The sequence below is a fragment of the Salvelinus alpinus genome, chromosome 30 (genome assembly GCF_045679555.1).
Source record: "Salvelinus alpinus chromosome 30, SLU_Salpinus.1, whole genome shotgun sequence".
Lineage (NCBI taxonomy): Eukaryota > Metazoa > Chordata > Actinopteri > Salmoniformes > Salmonidae > Salvelinus > Salvelinus alpinus.
In genome coordinates, this window is record NC_092115.1 from 35,325,207 (window position 1) to 35,345,544 (window position 20,338).

Consider the following 20,338-nt stretch of genomic DNA (forward strand, 5'->3'; position numbering starts at 1 on the left):
TTTTGACTTAAATCGGTTTGAAAATCTATGGCAAGACATGAAAATGGCTGTCAAGCTATGCTCAGCCAACCAACTTGACAGAGCTTGAAGAAAGAAAAAAAAAGAATGTGCAAATATTGTGCAATCCAGGTGTGCAAAGCTCTTAGACTTAACCAGAAATACTCACAGCTGTAATCGCTGCCAAAGGTGATTCTAACATGTATTGACTCAGGGGTGAATACTTGTGTAAATTAGATTAATTTTGTTTCACTGAATTTGCAAAAATGTCTAAACATGTTTTCACTTTGTCGTTATTGGGTATTGTGTGTCGATGGGTGAGAAATGTTGAATTCAGGCTGTAACACAACAAAATGTGGAAGTCAAGGGTTATGAATACTTTCTGACGGCACAGTAGCGTGTGGATATTTAACACCTTTTCCTTGCCCTTAGACATGGCTTTATACTCTCTTGGCATCTGTAGCCATGTCTTACAGCAACCATTTTCCAAATACAGTATGTTTATATCAGAACTGGGATGAGTACTAAGTGTTACTGTGCGTATCTCTCCAGACCATGTGTCCGGTGTGCCTGGACCGGCTGAAGAACATGATCTTCATGTGTGGCCACGGCACCTGCCAGCTGTGTGGCGACCGCATGAGCGAGTGCCCCATCTGCCGCAAGGCCATCGAGAGACGCATCCTCCTCTACTAGAGCCCCAGGCTTCAGTCTCGGCCTACTATACCACCCACCCCCCCCCATCAACAACCAACCACACCAGCTGCTGCTCTCTCATCTATCTGAACTTCACTGCTCTCCCCTTTGTGTCTGCTAGCCCTGCCCAGCGTAGGACGTCTTACAACCAGAAAAACAAAACATAGACCTTAGCGTTACAATTGTGGCTTCTTTTTAAAAATGGAAACCTTGTTACAAAAAAAAAAAGCTGACATTGTCTTAAGAGAACCTTGGTGTTGTATCTCAGTTAAAAGCCTGTAGCAGACTAGTCTCTTGATCCCCTTGTGTCAGGAAAAAGTGCTTTGCTCCTCAGAATGCCCTTTCACCTTGCTTTCTATCTCTCTTACCATTTCTGTTATCATGATATCTGTGGTGGGGTCCTTGGCACGCAGCCCTGTTGTGTTGGACTCTTGGCCTTGGGAAATGTACACGCCCGGAAGACACGTCAACTCTTCTTCTGTTGGACTGCCTCAAGCAAAATCTAAAGCCCGTTTATCATTGATTCTACAAAAATTCTTCTCTCTCTCTCGGGAGAGAAACTCGTCCTCTTACAATGATATCTGTGGTGGGGTCCTTGGCACGCAGCCCTGACATGTTGGACTCTTGGCCTTGCGTAATGGCCTGGAAGACTGCCTCTGATGCTAAATCTAAAGCCCATTTATCATTGGTTCTATTGGAATTGTGTTTCTTATGCAAGTGTATTCATAATGGAAGCTACTGACTGAGATATTCCGTTCTTTTGGAGTTTACTCAACATTAATCAATGATAATTACAGTATGATGGCATGTTTGTAAAAATGCAATGTCCGTTTTTAAAAAGTTCAGCCGGTCTCCTGCGACACGTGCATATTTGAGGTAGGGTTATTGTTGTGACATGCTCCTCTACGGCGTGTTTAATACCAATCAACAGGACAGGTTTGCACTAGTTAGCATGCTCTCTAGGTAGAAAAACTTCTGATTGAACGTAAAGCAAAAGTGCTGTTCTTTCTGTCATGACTTTGGAGGTCCACCTCCACCTTAACTCTGATAACGTAGTGAAACGGCGGTCGTCTAATCGCCAGGTAAACACCTCGTCAGCTGTACCTTGTTTACCAACCTCTCTCTCTGTGGAGAAATGCAGGCAGGCAGCACATGTTTAGTATTGCATCACCTTTGGGCTGCAGCGGTTAAATACTGTACTCCCAGTAGAGATGCAAGTCAAGACACGTCTCATTCAGCTGACTTCCTTCTCTAAGTGAATAGTGTCCGTCATGTACTCGCTGGATGGATGAATTCGCACATTATTGAGCGTTTGTACAACGGTATGTCAACACGTATGTCACAAGTTGCTGTGGAGATGTTCCGAGACTATAGGTGGTATTGTCTGTCTGATATTCATCCATCCTATGATTCTTATAAGCCCCGCTAATAACCATTGATTATTCCTGTGCCATTGCTTCCAAAAATGATGTACCTGTTAAAGACGTTGTTTGGGGATAAGGTGCTCTTTACTTTGTATTTTATTTAAATGTATTTTCTTTAAAATATAAATATATAATAATGTATTGAGCTAGTGTACAATCTAATGGAAAGCCAAAACGATAATATAGAGTAAATTATTTTGTATTGCTGCCCATAAATAGGATTTAGATGTAGCTTCTCCCACACCCACACATCCTGCTTCAATATCAATGTTGAAATTGGTCTTTTATTTTGATAGACTTCCAGCAACAACAAAAATTATCAAAGTATTATTTTATATCTTGTTTTGTCTCTGCAAGTCTTAACATGTTCAGAGTCAATAGTAAGATTGATTGATAAGGAAGGGGATATATTTTTGTCCGGTTCTTCATGTATCCTTCTACCAGTGTTTTTTTTTTGGCTAAGAAGAACATGGTTCCCCTGGCAAAGTTGACACTAATACAGCACATCCCTCTCTGGAGGGAAAAGCAGTTCACTTCTGTATAAGGTGACCAGCTCCCTCGCAAATGGGTTTGCCAGTGCAAACAAGCATTTTTTTTAGGAAATATAGTTTATATTCCGTTCACTGATCACGTTAACATTTTAAACGCTTGAAGCACTAATATTGCTTTATCGTAGTGTTGTCTTGATGCAGTTGTTATAAAGGCCTATTTTGTACCTTACTTTCCATACTTATATCTGTTCAGATTTAAAAAGGTTTCGGTAGTATTCTCTTTCCTTTTTTTGGCATGAATGTTTGATGTATGCAGTACAACATGTATCATGAAAGCTGGTCACTGTATTGCTTAAAAGTGCTTTAAAAAACAAACGTATAGCTGAAATAAAGTTAAAAATGAACCTTGGGACATCTAACCACAGGTACTTTTTTCCTTCTTTTTTTCTTGTGAATGTAAATTGACTGAAGGACGACAGTGTCAACTTATTTATTTATAAATGTTTGATGGACAATTAATTAGCATGTTGCCTTCCCCTGCTGTGTAGGCTGGCGTCGCACTGTCTTTGTCTGACAAATGTACAAACATTTAGAGGCATTTGGCTGATCGCATCAATGTACAAAACAGTAATTGACTAAACAAAATTGAAGGGCTGCAAACTAAGGTAAATCAGCAGACACTATGGATGGTTCTATGATCTCCCTCACTGATCACAGCACAGTCCTGGGGGGCAGTGGTGGTTCTAGCTTGTATGGCTCCCTGGGTGCCCCCCCCCCCCCCCCCAAAAAAAAAAAAAAAAAAAACACCATTCTGCACTAACTCATTTTTATTCAGACATTTTGAACAACACAAATAAATAATCATAACATTTAAAACCATATAAAAAATATATACAAAAAGAAGTAAAGACAAATTGAAACACATTGGGGTATATAAATAAAAATTGAAAAAGAGAATCGAATTATTAGTATTACGCTATTGCTAACAAACAAAAACTACATTTCACAAATCCTATATCACACAAATACACAAATGGAATAACACACTTGTAAAGAAGAGAACCTGATTATTGCACTTCAAACAAGAAACCCACAAACTAAATTGCATTAGTACTGTACAAAGTTAGAGGTGCGCTATTTGATAGATTCCCCCACTCCCCCTACCTCAGGCTTCCAGTGGGGAGACTTGAGGTCAACCTACCCCCGTCCCCCTCCCCATCTCGTACTTCTGAGTGGGAGACCTTCCCAGGCAGTAGCCTGCCTAGCTCACAAACTAGAATCAGGGCGCCCGCTCCGACAAGGTTAATTGACCCACAGTCCCACACGGTGACATGATATCATTAACGTGATGTGTTAATGAGCGATAGAAAACCCATCCCGCAAAAGTCACCATTTGGAATATTTAAAAAATAATAATAATAAATGTGCGGGTGTCCCATGCCGCCTATACCTAAATCCACTGCTGGGGGGAGGGGGGTCAAAGACAGTCAGTGTCCTCCGTGTCCTGGTGTGACTGTCATTTCCACCCCTCTCTTGCCCGGGCTGGACTAATGTGCTCCTGTCACTCAAACCCAGCAGGGGTTAACTGACTGCCTGGTGGGGGAATAACGACCCCCGACCCCTCATGACCCAGTCAGCAAACAGCCCTCCCCTCCCCATGCAGCACAGCCATTCTCCCCAATCCTCAGGCCAGGGCAGATAGTGCTGTCTCCAGCACCCCGACGGGGTGGCAGTGCTGCAGTCAGTCAGTCAGGGTGATGGATGATTGAATGGACGACTGGGCCTGGCTGGGTCTGAGCCATGATTGGAGTCCACCAGCAGACTGCCTGCCTTGCCTATCTGCTGCTGATCACACACCCACGGCTCAGGACAAGGACCAGGCCCTCTAGGGCTTGCCACATAACATACTGTGTAACACAACAGAAACAGCAAAGCTGTGTTTTAAAGGGATCATTCATCCAGCTGTTCACCCAACTGTCTCCCCTTAACCTCACAGTGGTCTTTTTTTACCCAGCACACAGATGGTAAGTGGTGTCTTTTCCATCCGATGGTCTATATTTACAGTGCATTAGGAAAGTAATTCAGACCTTTTCCACATTGTGTTATTCTAAAATTGATTTAAAAAAATGTCCCTCATCAATCAACACACTACCCCATAACCCCCCAAAAAAATCTAAATGTATTACAAATAAACAGAAATACCTTATTTCCGTAAGTATTCCGACACTTTGCTATGATCTTGAAATTGAGCTCCAGTGCATCCTGTTTCCATTGATCATCCTTGATGTTTCTACAACTTGATTGGAGTTCACCTGTGGTAAATTAAATTTATTGGACATGATTTGGAAAGGCACACCTGTCTAGATAAGGTCCCACAGTTGACAGTGCATGTCAGAGCAAAAACCAAGCCGTGAGGTTGAAGGAATGTCCGTAGAGCTCCGAGACAGGATTGTGTCGAGGCACAGCTCTGGGGAAGGGTACAAAAAGTGTCTGCAGCATTGAAGGTCCCCAAGAACACAGTGGCCTCCATCATTCTTAAATGGAAGAAGTTTGGAACCACCAAGACTCTTCATGGAGCTGGCTGCCCGGACAAACTGAGCAAAGTACTGAGTAAAGGGTCTGAATACTTAAATGTCTATAAACCTGTTTTGCTTTGTCATTATGGGGTATTGTGTGTAGATTCATGGGGTGGGGGGGGACAATGTAATCAATTTTAGAATAAGGATGTAACGTAACAAAATGTAGCAAGAGTCAAGGGGTCTGAATAATTTCTGTTATGATTTTAGTTGTCGATGTCCTTTTTTTTATTTTTTTGTAGGTTTTTTGCCATGTTTGCTGTCTTCTGTCTTTTTTTATTTTTTCTCTTTAGTTCATTTTCTTGGTTGTTGGCGCATTGGGGGGTTCTTGTGGGTGGGGAATGGAATTAATTTTATTTTTTATTCTTGGGGGGGACTGTGGGAGGGGTCTCGAATGGTTGAGGGACAGCTATTGGGGAACTGTGGAGGGATCTTGGCGGGTTCGGGTTCACACTTTTTGGCCTGTTGGGAGATCGGTCAATATACCCTTATGCAGGGCATTGACCCTGGATGCTTCTCTGTGTCACTCTGAATGGGAATCTGTTGGTTGACTGGTGTGGTGTAGTTGTTGAGCGACTTCACTGCAAGTATATTTGTATGTTTCTGATATTCCATTTTTTTTTTAAAGAAAATGGAGATGTTGAGTTGAACTTTCAATTTTTTGTCAACTTTGATTTTGCAGTGATCTTTCCCTTTAAAGTTATTGTGGAAGCACCATGACGAAGGCATACCTGGCTAAAATAATGTTTGTTGCAGGAAAACATTCTATTGAAGGTTTCAGTATGCCATCACTTCAAAACTTTGAAATATATTTCTCAAAACTAAAGAAGGATGAGGAACAATATAGATGAAGTGCAGGTTGTAGAGCATACCACAAGGTGGCAGTATATCCAATGCCCAGTCAGTTTATTGGCCTATTCAACATAACTCAGAGAGGCTACATGCATGTACTCCTGCCAGAACATTATGAAGGGAAATCAATTTGCCACCCCCTTTTGAAAATAGTATTTCCCCAAGATATGTTCAGAATAATGTATTTGTTAGTTTCAATTCAAATCTGCCATGTTGGAAGGAATTGATTCCTTCCTCTTTATTTGGGATGTTGACATGTCATCACAGTTCCAGATAAGAGTAATGTATTTTCATAACTGTTTGGCAATTGGCAGTATATGTGCCTGTCTTAGGTCTGAGTGCTGTGTTGGAGGCATTGATCGCTCTTCGTCTGAAGGTCCTCTCACATGTCACCCAGTTCAGAACCAGAGCTATATTTATGGTCAGGCTTTATGGTTGGCCTGGGCAAAGTGCACTCTGACATGCACTTATTGGACCAGAGAGGGCCTTATACTGGGGGTAGGGGGTGGGGGCTTTGTGTGTGTGTGCGCTCGTGTTTGCGTGCATGCTCGTGTGTGTGTGTATGTTTGTTCATGGAGTTCAGCCTGAAACCACCGCCCTCCCCACCTCTACAGTAAAGTTGTAAATGAGCTATATTCTTTTCCTCCTCACCAACCCCACCTCCATTCATACAGGCCCAGACTGACAAACGGATTGCTTTATTGCTATTGATCAGGGCAAAGTGTCCTGGCCCTCTTATGTGGGAAACATACCACATATGTAACATGGAGGGGGGAACAAATAAGTAAACAACTCGTGACTTGATGTGATGTTCACATGTTACCCAATTTGTTGTTTGAACACTCAAGTTACACTTTCTTAGCCTAGACCTACGGTTGCATGTGCAGAGCAATTAAATGCACCACAGTATGGAATACTGCAATGTCTTTACAGTAGATATCCTACTACAGTATGATTAACTCTTATCTGTTGTGGGGACTGATATCATATTCATTTATGCTTTCTTATCGATGGCAGATAGCCTGTATTGTTGTCATATGGTGGAAGTGTGAAAATTGTCCTATCAGAATCTTTTTTAGAAGTTTTATATTTAATAATGACATCCCAGTAACCCTCTGTGAAGGTTGACTCAGTGGTAGGATTTGAAAATTGAGGAGGCTGACAATGAAGATCGTTTTTCTCTGCCTAGAGTTAGGCTTTTGTTGGCAATTGTGAAGATTACTGGCGAACTGTACAAGTATTTACAAAAACAAAAGGACAAATTGGTTGTTGCAACAAAAGGAAACACTGAACCAAATAGAGATTTTCAAACAAAAACCGGGCTTCAACTATACCTGTAACCTGGCAGCATGCGGACCTGTTCCCTGTCCTGTCTCCCAATCAAATAAATGCCATGGTTTAAATAGCAATGGGCCTACCCATCATGCCATACTGTATCATTCAATGACCAATAACCCTTCACCATGCATGAATTTCAATTTGTACATTTTCATATCATAAACATACATTTCATTACTGTAAGCACACATATCCATAGAGGTGCCACACATGCTTTTAAGCCTAAATACAACCTGGGACATAAACCCCTGTGATAAACTACTATTGCATGAAGCATAGTCCAGAGACGCTAAGACGCGATACTCCGGAATCCCATTGGGACATAGGTACATGACTCTGAGACCACCATCTGTGGACCACCACCTCAGGGACCACCACCCCAGGGGTACGCGCAATGCTGTTGGGGGTACGCCAAATTAAAATGTGATTCACATTTTTTTTTTTATGGTTTAAATGTTTTGTTCTTCACATTTTCAAACAGTCCATTTATATTTTCCAACGGGGCTATACATTTGGGTGAGTTTTTTTTTCTCGCCTGAGTAGCCTCGTTTTCAAGGCCAAAAATAAAATGAGTGTTCAGCGAAATAACAACACAATGTCAAATACAGGTAGCCTAGTCAAATAATTAACATTAATTAACTGTTACACTGTCGTGGGAATTTCACTAACGGTCCGTATGTAGCCAAATGTAGCTGCTGCTCATTTTGGTATCTGTACTGATGGCACGGGGGACATAGTGGAGTGGTAACCCGCGTGTAAGCAGTTGCTCCCGACGCCACTTGGGTACACTGCAGCATCCACCAAGAGGCTCTTGCTGCCAAGGGAATGCCTGACAGCTTGAAAGACGATTTGGACACTACAGTGAAAATGGTTAACTTTGTTAAAGCAAGGCCCCTTAACTCTCGTGTATTTTCTGCACTATGCAATGATATGGGCAGTGACCATGTAACGCTTTTACAACATACAGAAGTGCGCTGGTTATCAAGGGGCAAAGTATTTACACATTTTTTAATTGAGAGACGAGCTTAAAGTTTAATTTACTGACCATAATTTTCACTTGTCTGACCACTTGCATGATGATGAGTTTTTCACACGACTGGCCTATCTGGGTGATGTTATCTCGCCTAAATGATCTGAATCTAGGATTACAGGGACTCTCCGCAAATATATTCAATGTGCGGGATAAAATTGAGGCTATGATTAAGAAGTTGGAGCTCTTCTCTGTCTGCATTAACAAGGACAACACACAGGTCTTTCCATCATTGTATGATTTTTTTTGTGTGTAAATGAACTCAAGCTTACGGACAATGTCAAATGTGATATAGCGAAGCACCTGAGTGAGTTGGGTGCGCAATTACGCAGGTACTTTCCCGAAACGGATGACACAAACAACTGGATTCGTTATCCTTTTCATGCCCTGTCACCAGTCCACTTATCGATATCTGAACAAGAGAGCCTCATCGAAATTGCAACAAGCGGTTCTGTGAAAATTGAAATTAATCAGAAGCCACTGGCAGATTTCTGGATTGGGCTGCGCTCAGAGTATCCTGCCTTGGCAAATCGAGCTGTAAGCATTGAAGCCCTTTGCAACCACGTACAGTTGAAGTCGGATGTTTACATACACTTAGGAGTCATTAAAGCTCGTTTTTCAACCACTCCACAAAATTCTTGTTAACAAACTATAGTTTTGGCAAGTCGGTTAGGACATCTACTTTGTGCATGACACAAATAATTTTTCCAACAATTGTTTACAAACAGATTATTTCACTTTATGTATCACAATTCCAGTGGGTCAGAAGTTTACATACACTAAGTTGACCGTGCCTTTAAACAGCTTGGAAAATTCCAGAAAATGATGTCATGGCTTTAGAAGCTTCTGATAGGCTAATTAACATAATTGGAGGTGTACCTGTGGATGTATTTCAAGGCCTACCTTCAAACTCAGTGCCTCTGCTTGACATCATGGGAAAATCAAAATAAATCAGCCAAGACCTCAGAAAACAATTGTGGACCTCCACAAGTCTGGTTCATCCTTGGGAGCAATTTCCAAACACCTGAAGGTACCACGTTCATCTGTACAAACAATAGTACGCAAAAAGAAACACCACGGGACCACGCAGCCGTCATACAACTCAGGAAGGAGACGCGTTCTGTCTCCTAGAGATGAACGTACTTTGGTGCGAAAAGTGCAAATCAATCCCAGAACAACAGCAAAGGACCTTGTGAAGATGTTGGAGGAAACGGGTACAAAAGTATCTATATCCACAGTAAAAACGAGTCCTATATTGACATCGAAAAGCCGCTCAGCAAGGAGGAGGCCACTGCTCCAAAACCGCCATAAAAAAAGCCAGACTACGGTTTGCAACTGGACAGTGGGGTCTGATGAAACAAAAATAGAACTGCTTGGTCATAATGACCATCGTTATGTTCGGAGGAAAAAGGGGGAGGCTTGCAAGCTGTAGAACACCATCCCCAACCGTGAAGCACGGGGGTGGCAGCATCATGTTGTGGGGGTGCTTTGCTGCAGGAATGACTGGTGCACTTCACAAAATAGATGGCATCATGAGGCAGGAAAATTATGTGGATATATTGAAGCAACATCTCAAGACATCAGTCAGGAAGTCAAAGCTTGGGCGCAAATGGGTCTTCCAAATGGACAATGACCCCAAGCATACTTCCGAAGTTGTGGCAAAATGGCTTCAGGACAACAAAATCAAGGTATTGGACTGGCCATCACAAAGCCCTGACCTCAATCCCATAGAAAATATGTGGGCAGAACTGAAAAAGCGTGTGCGAGCAAGGAGGCCTACAAACCTGACTCAGTTACACCAGCTCGGTCAGGAGGAATGGGCCAAAATTCACCCAACTTATTGTGGGAAGCTGTGGAAGGCTACACAAAACGTTTGACCCAAGTTAAACAATTGAAAAGCAATGCTACCAAATACTAATTGAGTAACTTCTGACCCACTGGGAATGTGATGAAAGAAATAAAAGCTGAAATAATTCTCATCTACTATTATTCTGACATTTCACATTCTTAAAATAAAGTGGTGATCCTAACTGACCTAAGACAGGGAATTTTTACTAAGATTAAATGTCAGGAATTGTGAGAAACTGAGTTTAAATGTATTTGGCTAAGGTGTATGTAAACTTCCGACTTCAACTGTACCTACACTACTGTTCAAAAGTTTGGGGTCACTTAGAAATGTCCTTGTTTTTTAAATAAAAGCAAATTTTTTGTCCATTAAAATAACATAAAATTGATCAGAAATACAGTGTAGACATTGTTCAAATCAAAGTTTATTTGTCACATGCGCCGAATACAACAGGTGTAGACCTTACAGTGAAATGCTAACTTACAGGCTCTAACCAATAGTGCAAAAAAGGTGTTATGTGAACAATAGGTAAGTAAAGAAATATAAACAACAGTAAAAAGACAGGCTATATACAGTAGCGAGGTTATAGTACAGTAGCGAAGTGACTATGCATATATGATAAACAGAGAGTTGCAGCAGCGTTTAAAAGAGGGGTTGGGGAGGGGGCACACAATGCAAATAATCCAGGTAGCCAGTTGATTACCTGTTCAGGAGTCTTATGGCTTGGGGGTAAAAACTGTTGAGAAGCCTCTTTGTCCTAGACTTGGCACTCCGGTACTGCTTGCCATGCGGTAGTAGAGAGAACAGTCTATGACTGGGGTGGCTGGGGTCTTTGACAATTTTTAGGTCCTTCCTCTGACACCGCCTGGTGTAGAGGTCCTGGATGGCAGGCAGCTTAGCCCCAGTGATGTACTGGGCCGTACGCACTACCCTCTGTAGTGCCTTGCGGTCAGAGGCCGAGATTGCCGTACCAGGCAGTGATGCAACCAGTCAGGATGCTCTCAATGTTGCAGCTGTAGAACCTTTTGAGGATCTCAGGACCCATGCCAAATCTTTTTAGTTTCCTGAGGGGGAATAGGCTTTGTCGTGCCCTTTTTACAACTGTCTTGGTCTGTCTTGTTTGGACCATTCTAGTTTGTTGTTGATGTGGACACCGAGGAACTTGAAGCGCTCAACCTGCTCCTCTACAATCCCGTCGATGAGAATGGGGGCGTGCTCGGTCCTCCTTTTCCTGTAGTCCACAATCATCTCCTTTGTCTTGGTTACGTTGAGGGATAGGTTGTTATTCTGGCACCACACGGCCAGGTCTCTGACCTCCTCCCTATAGGCTGTCTCGTCGTTGTCTGTGATCAGGCCTACCACTGTTGTGCCGTCTGCAAACTTAATGATGGTTTTGGAGTCGTGCCTGGCCATGCAGTCGTGGGTGAACATGGAGTACAGGAGGGGACTGAGCATGTACCCCTGTGGAGCTCCAGTGGCCGGGTTTAGCCATAATTATAACTTTGTGGCTGTGGTAACTAGTGACGACCCATTCCACCGCAGATGCGGAAGGCCGACGTCGGAGGATGTAGTGGATTGAGATGCAGCCCATGCAAAGAAACTGATATCTCTAGCTTAAATAGTCATATTTTGATGGTGATGTTTTATTATTTATTTATTATGCCTCCAGCGGAGCATGGGGAGATGCCCAGCTCACAAGGCCCCTTGATGATGTGAGGCCTGAGGCAATTGTCTCTTCTGCCTAATGGTAAGTCCACCAGTGACGGAGGACATGGGACGATCATCATACCCTCATAAAATGCTCATTATTCCCTATCTTTCAGAGAAGGTGTCAATATAATTGATACCAAAAGGTACATACCGTAGTGATGTTTGTGTCAATGAATCTCAAAGAAACCAAAGTGTAATTACTATGCACTTATTAGATAGTTACCATTTTAACAAGCAATTTCTAAGTAACTACCTGGGAAATACCAGGCTTTAAAATAAATGGTTACCTTTCTCACTTTTCTCTTCAATTTGTTGTAACTTTATGAACTGTTTTTTACATGATTTCTGAAAATAATATTTCTCACCTCATTATTATTTTTATTTTTTTAAAGAACTCATGTTGTGAGATCTATACATTTTCAAATTAATTGACATTATCACGCCTGCTCCTCAGCCGGCTCGTCACGCTTCCAAGCCTCAGCCGGCTCGTCAGGCTCCCACGTCTCAGCCGGCTCGTCAGGCTTCCACTCTTCAGCCGGCTCGTCGTGCTTCCACACCTCAGCCGGCTCATCCAGCTCCCATGCATCAGCCTGTCAGGCTTGCCCAGGTGGGGTGCCGAGTGGCGCCCCTGGGGGGGTACTGTCACTCCTGCTCCCCCTCTCTGGCGCTTGAGGGCGCAAGGCGACCCATCATTATGCACACCTGTCACCATTGTTACACGCATCAGTGCTTCATGGGACTCACCTAAACTCTATTACCTTATTGATTGCCTCCCCTATATCTGTCACTTCCTCAGTTTCTTCCCCGTGTCTGTAATAATGTTGTTTTGTTCCCCTTGTCCAGACGCTGTCCTTGTTTTGTTTCATGTCCGTTATTTATTAAATATTCACTCCCTGTACTTCCTTCTCATCTCCCAGCGTAAGTCCTTACAGACATGGAAAATTCACATTGAATGATGAGCTCCCAGCCTCCTCAGCTGTATGTATGTTATTATGGTGCCGGAGTGGATGGCTGCCGTTGTACGGGCTCCTTACCAACTGTGCTATTTTGTGTTTTTTTTAGCATTTTTTGTAACTTATATTGTATATAATGTTGCTGCTACTGTCTCTTATGACCAAAAAGAGCTTATGGATATCAGAACAGCAATTATTCACCTCGAACTGGACAAAGGTTTTTCATTAATGAGTCCGACGCAAAGGATATACTATTTTCTCCGAGACCAGGCCGAGGTCCACGTAATTCGCGTGAAGAAAAGATGGAAATACTGGGGGCGGGATCGGGGTGCCTTGTGAGAAGTCGTCAGCGAGTGGGTAACCCGCCTCTACTATCCGTTCTATTGGCCATTGTGCAATCACTGGAGAATAAACTGGATGATCTCCGTTCGAAACTATCCAACCAACGGGACATTAAAAACTGTAATATCTTATATTTCACAGAATTGTGGCTGAACGACGACACGGATAATATACAGTTGGCTGGATTTTCCGTGCATCGGCAGGACAGAACAGCTACGTCTGGTAAAATGAAGGGTGGTGGTGTGTGTCTATTTGTCAATAACAGCTGGTGCGCAATGTCTAATATTAAGTAAGTCTCGAGGTATTGCTCGCCTGAGGTAGAGTACCTCATAATAAGCTGTAGACCACACTATTTACCGAGAGAGTTTATCTATATTTTTTTGTAGCTGTCTATTTACCGCCACAAACCGATGCTGGCACTAAGGCTGCACTCAACAAGCTGTATAAGGCCATAAGCAAATAAGAAAATGCTCATCCAGAAGCAGCGCTCCTAGTGGCCGCGGACTTTAATGCAGGCAAACTTAAATCTGTTTTACCTTATTTCTACCAGCATGTCACATGTGCAACCAGAGGGGAAAAAAACTCTAGACCACATTTACTCCATACACAGAGACGCATACAAAGCCCACCCTCGCTCTCCATTTGGTGAATCTGACCATAATTCTATCCTCCTGATTCCTGTTGATTCCTACTAAAGCAGGAAGTACCAGTGACTCACTCAATAAATACTGTAAAGCGGCCAGACGACGCGGATGCTAAGCTACAGGACTGTTTTGCTAGCACAGACTGGAATATGTTCTGGGATTCATCCAATGGCTTTGAGGGAGTATACCACCACAGTCACTGGCTTCATCAATAAGTGCATTGACAATGTTGTCCCCACAGTGACCGTACGTACATATCCCAACCAGAAGCCATGTGTTGCCGCTTTCAAGGAGCGGGACACTATTCCGGACGCTTATAAGAAATCTCGCTATGCCCTCAGACGAACCATCAAACAGGCAAAGCGTCAATACAGAACTAAGATTGAATCCTACTACACCAGCTCTGACGCTCGTTGGATGTGGCAGGACTTGCAAACTATTACGGACTACAATGGAAAACCCAGCCACGAGCTGCCCAGTGACGCGAGCCTACCAGACGAGCTAAATGCCTATGACCTGACGACTGTGTGATCACGCTCTCCATAGCCGATGTGAGCAAGATCTTTAAACAGGTTAACATTTACAAGGCCGCGGGGCCAGGTGGATTACCAGGACACGTACTCAGAGCATGCGCAGACCGACTGGTAAGTGTCTTCACTGACATTTTCAACCTCTCCCTGACCGAGTCTGTAATACCTACATGTTTCAAGCAGACCAACATAAGCGAAGGTAATCTGCCTAAATGACTACCACTACCACCCTGTAGCACTCACGTCGGTAGCCATGAAGTGCTTTGAAAGGTTGGTCATGGCTCACAACAACACCATCATCCTGGAAACCTTAGACCCCAATTCGCATCCCGCCCCAACAGATCCACAGATGACACAGTCTCAATTGCACTCCACAGATCCACAGATGACGCAGTCTCAATTGCACTCCACAGATGACGCAGTCTCAATTGCACTCCACACTGCACTTTCCTACCTGGATAAAAAAACCTATGTGAGAATGCTGTTCATTCAAATCAAATCAAATTGTATTGGTCACATACACGTGACTAGCAGATGTTATTGCGGGTGTAGCGAAATGCTTGTGCTTCTAGCTCTGACAGTGCAGTAATATCTAACAAATTACACAACATACGTATACCCAATAGACACAAATCTAAGTAGGAATGAATTAAGACTATATACATATGGACGAGCGATGTCAGAGCAGAACGGACTAAGATTCAGTAGAATAGTATAGAATACAGTATAGACTTATGAGATGAGTAATGCAAGATATGTAAACATTATTAAGTGAATGCGATACCATAGAATAGTATAGAAAACAGTATATACATATGAGATGAGTAATGCAAGATACGTAAACATTATTAAAGTGACTAGTGTTCCATTCTTAGGGCTAGGCGTCCCGCCTGTCGACAACTAAAATTGGAGGGCGCACAATTCAAATAAATAATCATAAAAATGATGGATATGAAACATTTAAACTTTTAACCGATATAAGACACTTGTATGTAGCTAAAGTCTTGTTCATCTAACTGCATTGTCCGATTCACAATAGGCTTTACAGCGAAGGCATGCCATGGGATTGTTTGAGAACGGCACCCCGCATCAAAATATTTTTCAATCAGCACAGGCATCATAATATCACAAATAGCGATTAAATATCCACTTACTTTTTGAAAATCTTCCTCTGATTTGCAATCCAAAGGGTCCCAGCCACAACATGCATGGTTGTTTTGTTAGAGAAAATCCTTCTTTATTCCCCAAAAAGTCTGTTTAGTTGGCGCCATCGATTTGAGTAATCCACTTGTTCAACAGGCAGAGAAAGGAATCCAAAAAGCTACCGCTAAACTTATATGTTTCAATTCAATCCTCAGGTACCCTAAAATGTAATTAAACTATAATATTTAATACGGAAAGAAGTATGTTCAATAGGAAAGCAAAATTAGCAGGTGCGTTCCATTGGAAGAGCATGGGCTCTCAAAAAAATGATTCTGGTTGGTTTTTCTTTGGATTTTCTCCTACCATATCTATTGTGTGTTATAGTCTCATGCATTATTTTAACAATTCTACAAACTTCAATGTGTTTTATTTCCAATGGTACCAATTATATGCATATCCTGGCTTCAGGGCCTGAGTACAGGCAGTGTACTTTGGGCACGTCAGTCAGGCGGAAATTCAGAAAAAAGGACCTTAGCCTGAAGAAGTGGCCAGTGATTTCTAGTCTATGCCTATAGGCAGCAGCCTCTAATGTGCGAGTGATGGCTGTTTAACAGTCTGATTGCTTTGAGATAGAAGCTGTTCTTCAGTCTCTCGGTCTGTCGGGATGATAGCGGGGTGAACAGGCAGTGGCTCGGGTGTTTGATGTCCTTGTGGATCTTTTTGGCCTTCCTGTGACATTGGGTGCGGTAGGTGTCCTGGAGGGCGGGTAGTTTGCCCCCGGTAATGCGTTGCGCAGACCGCACCACCCTCTGGAGAGCCTTGCGGGCGGTGCAGTTACCGTACCAGGCAGTGATACAGCCCAACAGGATACTTTCAATTGTGCATCTGTGAAAGTTTGTGAGGATTTTTGGTGACAAGACAAAATATCTTTAGCCTCCTGAGGTTGAAGAGGCTCTGTTGTGCCTTCTGCACCACACTGTCTGTGGGGATGGACCATTTCAGTTTGTCTGTGATGTGTACGCCAAGGCACTTGAAGCTTTCCACCTTCTCCACTGGGGTTCCGTCGATGTAGATAGAGGGGTGCACCCTCTGGTTCCTGAAGTCCACCATCATCTCCTTTGTTTTGTTGACATTTAAGTCATTTAGCAGACGCTCTTATCCAGAGCGACTTACAAATTGGAAAGTTCATACATATTCATCCTGGTCCCCCCGTGGGGAATGAACCCACAACCCTGGCGTTGCAAGCGCCATGCTCTACCAACTGAGCCACACGGGACCAACGATGACATTGAGTGAGAGGTTGTTTTCCTGGCACCACACACCCAGAGCCCTCACCTCCTCCCTGTAGGCTGTCTCGTCATCGTTGGTATTCAAGCCCACTACTGTTGTGCCGTCTGCAAACTTGATGATTGAATTGGAGGTGTGCTTGTCCATGCAGTCATGGGTGAACAGGGAGTACAGGAGAGGGCTGAGCACGCACCCTTGTGGGGCCCCCGTGTTGAGGATCAGCGGAGTGGAGGTGATGTTTCCTACGTTGAATGCTGAGCTATAGTCAATAAACAGCATTCTTACATAGGAATTCCTCTTGTCCAGATGGGATAGGGCAGTGTGCAGAGTGACGCGATTGCATCGTCGGTGGATCTATTGGGGCGGTAAGCAAATTGAAGTGGGTCTAGCGTGTAAGGTAGAGGTGATACGATCCTTGACTAGTCCCCTCAAAGCACTTCATGAAGACAGAGGTGAGTGCTACGGGGAAATAGTCATTAAGGTCAGTTACTTTTGCCTTCTTGGGTACAGCAACAATGGTTGTGGGGACAGCAGACTGGGATAGGGAGAGATTGAATATGCCTGTAAACACAACAGCCAGCTGGTCTGCGCATGGTCTGAGGACGCGGCTAGCGATGCTGTCTAGGCCAGCAGCCTTGCGAGGGTTAACACGTTTAAATGTTTTACTCACGTCGGCCAGGAAGGAGAGCCCACAGTCCTTGGTAGCGGGCAATGTCGGTGGCACTGTGTTATCCTCAAAGCGTGCGAAGAAAGTGTTTAACACCATAGTGCCAACTAAGCTCATTACTAAACTATGGACCCTGGGACTAAATACCTCCCTCTGCAACTGGATCCTGGAGGTTCTGATGGGCCGCCCCCAGGTGGCAACTGCTCCGCATCCGACCGTAAGGCGCGACAAAGGGTAGTGAGTACGGCCCAGTACATCACTAGGGCCAAGCTTCCTGCCATCCAGGACCTATATACTAGGCAGTGTCAGAGGAAGGCCCCAAAAATGGTCAAAGACTCCAGTCACCCATGTCTCTGCTACTGCTCGGCAAGCGATACCGGAGTGCCAAGTCTAGGTCCAAAAGGCTCCTGAACAGCTTCTACCCCCAAGCCATAAGACTGCTGAACAATTAATCAAATGGCCACCTGGACTATTTACATTTTTTACTCCTCCTTTTATTTTCACTCTGCTGCTATTCACTGTTTATTATCTATGCATAGTCACTTTAACCCTACCTACATGTAGAAATTACCTCAACTAACCTGTGCCCCCGCACGTTGACTCGGTACCGGTACCCCTTGTATATAACCTCATTATTGTTATTTTGTGTTACTTTCTTTTCTTTCTTTTTTTACTCTTGAACTGCATTGTTGGTTAAGGGCTTGTCAGTAAGCATTTCACGGTAAGGTCGACACCTGTTGTATTCGGTGCATGTGACAAATCAAATTTGATGTCCCCACAAAGGTTGTGTCACTTTTGACCTTATTAATGTGTGTAGGGCTGTGGCCCACTAGGCACCATGCTTATCACCACCACAGCCTGATTGGAGCTCTGAAAGCCAAGGGTTAGAGCCTGTAGGGCCACATTTACAGTACAAATGTTATCGTTCAGATGACACTTTAAACAGTCTTTATCAATATATAGTCATTCAAGGTTTATGAGCTTTGATAAAATGCCACTAGCTAAGCGGGATCATTACAAAGTGTTTCTGACTGAGTTTTTTTTTACAGTGCCTCTCAGGTAAATTTCAGAAATTTAAACAAACACTCAACCTGAAAGAGGAGAGGACATTATGGCCTCTGTGGAGAAGCGATTTATTTTCTTACATGGAGAGAGAACAGCGTTATTGGACAAACTACACTACAGTGTGACTGGCAGAACCTTATCATTGTATTATCTTTAAAACACTGGGTTAACATAATTGCTTACTTAATAATTATATAAAGCTGTGTAAGTGCAACCTTTGGCTGGGCAGTAAACTAAACTCAAGTGCTTTTGATGCAGAGAGAGATTGAATAGACAGACTTCTGAGAAAACAGAGAGGCTATAAATGCTGTAACATCACGTTTCAGCTGTAACAAATATATTATATTTTTGTCATGTAGCCATATTATAGAAATGATCATCTGTTAAGAAATGGAATTTAGTAACTATTATTAAAGAAGTGTGTGTAGGACAGCAATGTTGTCCTTTCACTGATTCAGTAATGTCATGCATGAGTAGTAACAGAGCAGAGCAGAGAACCGTTCCAGGTACAACCAAAGCAAAACACTTTCTTAAACATGTTTTTTTACTTTTTAATATTGAAAAATATACAGTACCAGTCAAAAGTTTGGACACACCTACTCAGTTGTTCTTAATTTTTACTATTTTCCACATTGTAGAATAATAGCGAAGGCATCAAAACTATGAAATAACACATATGGAATCATGTAGTAACCAAAAAAGTGTTAAACAAATCAAATATATATTTTAAATTTGAGATTCTTCAAAATAGCCACCCATTGCCTTGATGACAGCTTTACACACTCTTGGCATTCCCTCAACCAACTTCATGAGGTAGTCACCTGGAATGCCTTTCAATTAACATGTGTGCCTTGTTAAAAGTTAATTTGTGGAATCTATTTCCTTCTTAATGCATTTTGGCCAATCAGTTGTGTTGTGACAAGATGGGGTTGGTGTACAGAAGATAGCCCTTTTGGTGAAAGACCAAGTCCATATTATGGCAAGAACATCTCAAATAAGCAAAGGAAAACGACAGTCCATCATTACTTTAGGACAAGAAGGTCAGTCAATACAGAACATTTTAAAAACGTTGACATTTTCTTCGAGTGCAGTTGCAAAAACCATCAAGCGTTATGATGAAACTGGCTCTCATGAGAACCGCCACAGGAAATGAAGACCCAGAGTTACCTCTGCTGCAGAGGATAAGTTCATTAGAGTTACCAGCCTCAGAAATCGGGAATTAACTGCACATCGGATTGCAGCCCAAATAAATGCTTCACAGAGTTCAAGTAGTCATTAGTCCAACAGTTGCAAACGAGAGTTTCCATTGGACAAATTCAGGTATATTTATCCCTGTTTTGTTCCGTTTGCTTATATTTAAGAAACGTTTTCAACAGAATCTGCGGAATGAATACATCCATGATCATTACAAAGACAGTTCACTTTGATAGTAGCCACATACAAACAACATGATCATTTGCTTGTTGTATAATTCCGTTTCACATCTACATGGGTCTCCTCCTCTCACCTTTTCCATTTGCTTTTGGACTTTAATGCACAATACAACAGCTGTCTGTGAATAGGCTATAAAACCTTTCCAAGCCAAAGATCCCAGAAGTGTTCCATACGCACAAAAGCGTATGGAAAGCTTATTTCTCTCAAATGTTGTTCCCAAGTTTGTTTACATCCCTGTTAGTGAGAATTTTCTCATTTGCCAAGATAATACATCCACCTGACAGTTGTGGCATATCAAGAAGCTGATTAAACAGCA

General features: G+C 42.8%; 1 protein-coding gene across 5 annotated transcripts in view; it reads left to right on the plus strand.

The window, feature by feature from the left end:
- Window positions 1-3,014, plus strand: part of LOC139560319 (E3 ubiquitin-protein ligase mib1) — an 88,921-nt gene extending 85,907 nt beyond the window's left edge. For all 5 annotated transcript variants that reach the window (XM_071376980.1, XM_071376981.1, XM_071376983.1 and 2 more), the window contains one exon: window positions 550-3,014. In XM_071376980.1, coding sequence (XP_071233081.1) covers window positions 550-690 — 141 coding nt within the window. In that variant the 3' untranslated portion in view covers window positions 691-3,014. The remainder of the gene's footprint in view (window positions 1-549) is intronic.
- Window positions 3,015-20,338: the final 17,324 nt, after the last annotated feature.